A 7,349-nucleotide genomic window follows, 5' to 3' on the forward strand; every position below is an offset into this window, starting at 1 on the left:
AATTGGCTCTACTTAAGAAGTTAATTCTATGGAAAATATTAAAAAAAGATAGAATATTGATCCATATTAATCTTCTGATGCTTTGAGTTATTATCAGCATTCGAAATAAACCACATAATAAGTAGATAAAATAATATGAATAATATGATTCCTAGAATTTGAGGGAGTAAGGGCTAACTGATTGCTTATAAGCATATTTAAAGTGATATTAAGTTGAAAGAAATTTTTATTGATGATTGAATCCATCCATTCCCAAATGAAAGCAATAGTGTTGCTTTGAACAAAAAGGTGATAAACATCCTCCATTTCAGAGCAAAATTGACATTTAGAAGCTAAAGATATACCACAATGTTGAATGTTACAATAGATCTTACTTTTATAGTTGTCTATTGTAATCATGTAAGATTCCATGATTTCTTGCTCATTTTATAGCTTTCACATAAAAAAAATTAGTTATCTCAACTTTTCTTATATGTGTACGTGCGTGCAAATCTTAGTGTGGCACTGAGATAAAAATGTACTCTTTTACAAAAAAAAATGTTAAAATATTTTTAAAATTAATGAATATGATTTATTAGGATTAATTAGTAAATAACTTGCACGTCAACATAAAAGAATCCATCAACAATTAAAAGTAAATTAGCATTCATTGTTAGTTAAAGGAACATCAATGGCTCCCTTGAAAATTTTTTCAAAATTCTATCAAATCGAACCCTCATAATAAATACACTAATATAATTGATTAATATAATACTTCAATATGCAAGTATAATGCACAAGTGTATGATTATAAAAGATATGATACACATCATATGAAAATAAACAAATCTTAAAAAATGAACAAGTGTTTGCCCTAATGAAAATAATATTACTATAGGTATATTATATAACACATTTTTCTAAGAAAATAACTTAACATTAGTGAGACATTAACACACTAATGAACTTATATTGCGATCTAATTGATAATCAAGTGAGTCTATAACTATGAAGCTATGTTTAAATTGATAACAATTATAGTTGATAGTTAATCCACTAAGCACATACACAAGAACACAAACATATTATACATGTTGAATATAAATATAATGCTTAGTGTGTAGTAATTAAATAATTAAGGACTAGAGCACAAAGTTTAACATTCAATAAATGGACAATAAAGTTCGAGTAATTAAAGCAAGAAAATAAGAATATAAAGCAAAAATAAAGTGATTTTGCCTAAGAAGTATTTTCTCTTATGTGGTAAACACTTGTCCAAATTGCTTCCATGACAAATAATATTTAAAGTTCTATACTCAAATTTACAATTACATGCTATTTTCTTTTATGTAGTCAATTTCTTGTACATTATATAACCTTACTTGTCATTTTATTATTCTTTAATCTTGAAGAAGTTTTTATTTAATTGGTATATGTTGAAATACAAGACATAGACTTTAAGTCATGAAGTCAAAGTCAAGTGAACATGTCATTTAACTCAAAAGTATACCTTAAAAAAATAATCAACACATAAAACATACAAAATTCTTGTCATGTCCAAAGCATGTTGCAAGGACATGAAGTTTATTTTGCTTGGGAGTTACACTTGAAGGAAGCTTCATGATATAAGACAATTTTTAGTTGATGGTCCCACATAAAGGAGGAATAATTTTCTTATTTAACATAAAAATAATGGTTACTTCTCTATAACTAACATTATGTCATATTTTTAATTAAAAAACATTATCAAAGCCTTTAATTGTCTAAATAACACATGTCAATGTCAAGAAAGCAATAAATAAAAGATTCATTAAAGGGTTTGTTTGGTTAAAAATAAAATTTTAGTAAATTTGAATTCAATGAATTCTCTCTTTGAACCCAAAAAAAGAAAACTAAAAATTCTATTAAGATAATATGTCATAGCATTTAGTAAATTTGAATGGTATAATTAATTGAATTTTCAATTTTAGTAAGATTTAATAAATCTTGATTATATACTTATTTGATTGCACAAAATGCTAAAATAGTTTTCTTACATTACAATCTTATTAATCTTAAATTTTAGAAAAAAATAATATATTAGAACTCCGCACGTAGAGTTACGTGCAGAGTCCAATGAAATTATGCCGTTGAGGTGATCGGCCCGGTAATACATGAAATATTCTCCTCGTGTTATTTCGTATTATTCAAGAGTTACTGTGTTATGAGAATATTCCCGGTGTTATAATAGCACAATAACACACCAATAATACTTGAATAACACACAATAACACCTGAATAACACCGGAGAAATATTCCCTTATATTACCGGACATTTTTTTTTCCACGTGACATAATTTTATTGGACTCCACACGTAACTCTATGTGCAGAGTCTTGATGTAATATTTTTTTAAATTTTAGTAGATATTTATCAAATCTCACTAAATATAAAATTTTATGAGGCAAGATTTAGAAACGCATTATAAAATTTTAAACTAAAATAGTCAAGTCTAATTTAAATCTTACCTTAAACAAAAAATGTTCTAAATGAAGACTAAAATGCAATAAATGAAAGAAATTGTGCAAATTGGCATTTAGAAATTTACCTTTTCTTTTAATCTGGTTTGGCTTGCCGTAAAACTATAAATAAATAGTTAAAAAAAAGAGAGAGACACGGAGAAAACTTCCACAGATTCTTAATGGTGTCACTAGCACTTAATGAAGTCGAGGAGAGATGGAGGGATAAATTTGACCATAAAAATCCGTCAAATCCTTCAGAATTTCGATCCCTCTCTGCTTCTTCTTCGTCCTTCCTCCTCTCTCGATCTCTTAACCTATCCTTTTGTTCATTAAAGCTGCCGGCTTTTTGTTTTTCGAACTTTACAAGTTGGACTCCCGAGTGGAGCTCATCTGTAGAGACGGCAATCTGGGCTTTGCTTCGAGTCGCGTTCAGGCGGCAGGCGGCAGGCGGCAAACGGAGAGGGTTTTTTTGGCGGAGGCGGCATGCGGCAACCGGAGAGGGTTTTTTTGGCGGAGCCCCAATTAGGTCTTGGGGCTTTGGTTGGGATTTTCGGCGATTTAGGAGAAGAGTTAAGTTTGGCATTTGGGGTTTTGGAAGAAATCCAGATCGAGATTAGGGCTGAATTTGATATCAGGTGGGAAGCCGTTTTCTGTGTTCGATTAGTCTGTCCCTTTTTCTTTAGTTTATTCGGCTGTTATTTGATTTGTTTTTTTAATGCTTGATTGACTCTAAGCTCTAAACACCGATGATGAACTGGGTTTCTATTTTTGGCAGGAACAAGATAGAGTTTGCTGTTCTTGGAGAGGATCGTTGGATTCTGTAAAGGCTTGTGATTCTTGAAGATGTCGGTGGTCCAGGAGCAACTAGAGATCAAGTTTAGGTTACCTGATGGATCGGATATCGGCCCCAAAAAGTATACGGAAGCTACAACTGTTTCCACTTTGAAAGAGAGCATTCTTGCCGAATGGCCCAAAGGTGATTCCCAATCCAATAATAAACAAGATAAATTTATTTTGAAAATAACTGCTGGTTTTCATGTTATATTTGATTGTGATTTTAAACTAGTATTGAATTTTAAATATGATGGAGTTTTGTTTTCAGATAGTTTAGAATCAGGCGGTGGTATCTAACAATGTTTTTCTTGTTTTACATTCTATCCTTCTGCCATTATTTATTCTGAGAAGCTCTGATAGTTATTTTTAAATCAAGGTCGGATTTTTTCTTCTGTTAAGGCAAACTTTTAGCTAATTGAGCTGTCAATTTTGGAAAGCTGTAATTCCTTAGTTGTTTGTTTCTGCATGACTTGAGATTGTAATTATTTGAAAATTCTTATGGGAATTTTACCATTTGGGCCAATTTATTTCCTTTCTTAGTAATCTAGCTTGATCAACTCGCCTAAAAAACTTCTATCATAGCGATGTAGAACTCATGCTTTAAAATGCTGAATTGTTGGCATTCAAAGAACTTCCTTTTATTTTCCCTTTTGGTTGGTTGGTGTTCGCATGATTTTAATACTGTCCTTATTAATTGAAGGACACCTTGTGTGTCTTTTAATAATCTTTGCTTTCCATAAGCTTATTCAAATGCATGATTAAGGGCCAGTTTGGGATAGTTTTTTGCTGTTTTGCATTTTAAATCATTGCAACAATTAGGTTTGACTGTAATTATTTTGCTGCTTTTTAAAATTTTTTGTGCTGACAAGTAATTTTTTACAACCATATATGTTTGAGTGCGGTAGCTGTAAGAAAGTTGTCATATGTTTTTTTTTTTTCTATCTTTTTTTTTTTTGAAATACAAAAAATGTCTATAATATTCAGTTATTTCATCAACTTTAAAAGAGTTTACTTTTACCACAACAGGTCAACAACTATTTTTACAAACAAGTTGCTGCCCTTTTTAACAGACCGCATGGGTGGGGGCAGAACAAGTCACCAAATAGTTGGATTAGGTCCGAACCATAGTTATATTAACTATTCTTTTTGGTTGAGTTAGACAAATTTAATTGAGGGTGTTTGTTTTGTGTTGATAAAATTCATTTTTGCTTTGAGATTTTGTTTGATTTGGATTCATTTTGGCACTTTAATTTAGTTTTTAATTTTATTATAGTAAGGAATATTTTCATTTGCTCAATATTGCTTGATATGTTTTCAGCTTTATGGCAACGTTTGTCATGAAATTGTTCAAGTTTGCTTTTGAGAATAATCGGCATTTATAAGGGTTTGGTCCTTTTTTTTTCTCTCAAGTCGCTGCAATTTTTTTGTTCATATATTTATTAGGCTTATGTTGTCATGTTAGCTTCTCCCTTATTCTCCATTGCAGGAGGTTGGGTTTTACATATGCGTTTACTGTTTGGCCATTGAACCAACAAGGCTTTCGATGAAAACTAATGTAATTTATATGTAATGAATATTTTGCATTTTTATTTCTTGTTTTCAAAATCACCTGCTAGAATGCTACTAAGCTTCACTAACTTTAAAATAATATCACAATTGAGGGGTTATGATTGGAGCCATGCTATTTAGCCCATAGCCCAAGATGTGGGAGAATACTTATTATGTTCTAACATACATGACTAAAGATGAGGCTAGTTTTCCTACTCTTTATTTTGTTTTATCTTCTCTGCAATTTTTTTCATGCATGTTTTTCTTCTTTCAAATTCTCAAAAATTTCATAACTTTTAATGTTAATTTTGTTCCTCTCCGTGTTCTTTGAAGAATTTGCTATCTAGGTTAAGACATATGACATGATATTGTGGTGGTACTTGCCTTTCAAGGATATTTGATGGAGTTCTCAAGGTAGAAAGAGTTTGTTTTTTAGGTTTAGTTTTCATAGGAATTGTCATTTTCTATAGTATTTTTCCTACCCACATATGAGAAAAATGCATGTGGAGTGGAATGGGTAAGAGTTTTAATTCCATTCTCACATTGATTGCCTATTTTATTCCAGTCACAACCCCTATTCCATAGCACTTTGGCATTATTTTTTAGTAATGAAAAGTTTTAAGGAAAAAAATTTTTATTGGCTTCTTCTTGCATATAAAAGAATCTATATGGAATGGGATTGTAAGGAGTTTCAACTTTCCATTGCATTAATTATTTTGTTCTAGCCCCAATTTTTGTTCTTTATTGCACATCGTGCGTCCACTCCTACGTGACTTTAAACACATTTGTTTATGCTAATTTTATTCAATTCTTCTTTTGGCTATTTTCATAATGCATTCCTAGCCATAATTCATTGAATAAGATAATCACTTTAAGAGTTATTAATGCTAGTTATTCTGAAGGCACCCATATGATGAGCAAAGCTTCTCTATCATATGGAATTTGCATTTAGGTCACTCTTATGATGTGGCATCGTACATTTTAGCTTTTCTTGTGTTCTTTACAAGTATATTTCATGAAATGTTTTATTTATAATGCATATCTAAGCTATTTTATAGATAAATTAGGTTCTTGATAAAAATATAAGTTTACTTATAAATCAATTACTATGGTTATCTGAATTATATTATATAATTTTGTTATTTATAAATCAATATCTATTTAACATTAAAAAAAAACTTATTTTACTCTAAATATGTGGTTAGGTGATAAATAAGAATAGTTTAAAAATGCCTATATGCAAATAAATTGATATTCATCGAGTCTTTTATCCTTTTTGGTTATGAAAGTATTTCCAAATGTTATTCAACATGAAATAGCATGCAATGTGTTTATTTATTTATTTTTCAATTAAAGGTTTGGGAATACATGATTCTCACCAAAAAAAAAAAAGATGTTTAAAAAAATGAACATCCATATTTTCAACAACACTATAGTGAAATCTGCTGTAAATTTTTGCTGAGAGGGATTGTAGGAGTAACATTAAAATTAAGGAAATAAAAATAAAATGAAGGATACACATGCCTCCTTCTAATTGAAGCGAGGGTGTGCCTCACCAAATGCGAGGTGTACGCCTCGGCTGATTTGCTCGAGACCCACATCTACTCAATTGTGTTGATGTGTTCCTCAAGTTGCACAATTTTAAATATGGATAGGATAATCATACTATGGTTACTTAATAAATACATTTGCAGTAATTCTAATGGTGTTTTAGTGTTACCCTCTTGATGTTATTTGATTTATATGTTCTTAGTTTCCAATATGGCGTTGTGCATGCTTTTGTGGGCCATAAAATATTGTTGATAGGGATTGTAGGAGTAACATTAAATGAATATTTGATTGTAAAAAAGATAGCTTAATGGTTTGGGTAGGCATAATATAGGATAAAAAATGCTCTAAGAAATTGATTGATAAAATCTTTGGTAAATTATTACCCGAGTCTTAGTGGTTAAGAGGTTGCTTCATGTTGTCCCATATTTTTAGAAGTCTTACAATTGGATCTTTAGCATTGTTTCACATGTAAATCCTAATGGTCTTGCAGGTATCACATACCCCTAATATTTATTAAAAATAATTGTTAAGCAGGTTCATGTGATTAAACAAGTTATCATTAGTCAAATTTTGGATATTTATATCTTTGAAAATGCCCTTCTAGTCTATAAAATCACATATTCTTCTCATGTTGGCTATTTGAAAGTCTTTGAGCCTTCAGTAAATTGCATATCTCTAAGTTTGTTTTCAACGTGTTTCCACATGAACCAAAACTTCTCTTCTAATACTGTTTTGTGGTTCAACAGCTAGTTTTCATGTGTTAGTAGTTTTAGTGGGCCTTTTCAATTATAGAATATTACAACCCAACTTATGATGCAACTTAGAATTGTGTATGCTGCGAAGGAATGTAGTCGTGAAAAAAAAAATGTAGCTCAATTAAATCTTTCATTTTCCCTGTTTTAGTGTTTTATAAGAAACTTCATTTTTGTAGTTTGCA

The 7,349-nt window shown here is 30.3% G+C and overlaps 1 protein-coding gene across 1 annotated transcript in view; it reads left to right on the top strand.

Annotated features, from left to right (window-relative positions):
* The first annotated feature begins 2,964 nt into the window (after positions 1-2,964).
* LOC110024561 (membrane-anchored ubiquitin-fold protein 1-like) overlaps positions 2,965-7,349 on the top strand; it is an 11,624-nt gene continuing 7,239 nt past the window's right edge. The window contains exons 1-2 of the mRNA XM_020724604.1: positions 2,965-3,114; positions 3,255-3,455. Coding sequence (XP_020580263.1) covers positions 3,323-3,455 — 133 coding nt within the window. The 5' untranslated portion in view covers positions 2,965-3,114; positions 3,255-3,322. The remainder of the gene's footprint in view (positions 3,115-3,254; positions 3,456-7,349) is intronic.

This window comes from Phalaenopsis equestris, unplaced genomic scaffold (genome assembly GCF_001263595.1).
Source record: "Phalaenopsis equestris unplaced genomic scaffold, ASM126359v1 Scaffold000258, whole genome shotgun sequence".
Lineage (NCBI taxonomy): Eukaryota > Viridiplantae > Streptophyta > Magnoliopsida > Asparagales > Orchidaceae > Phalaenopsis > Phalaenopsis equestris.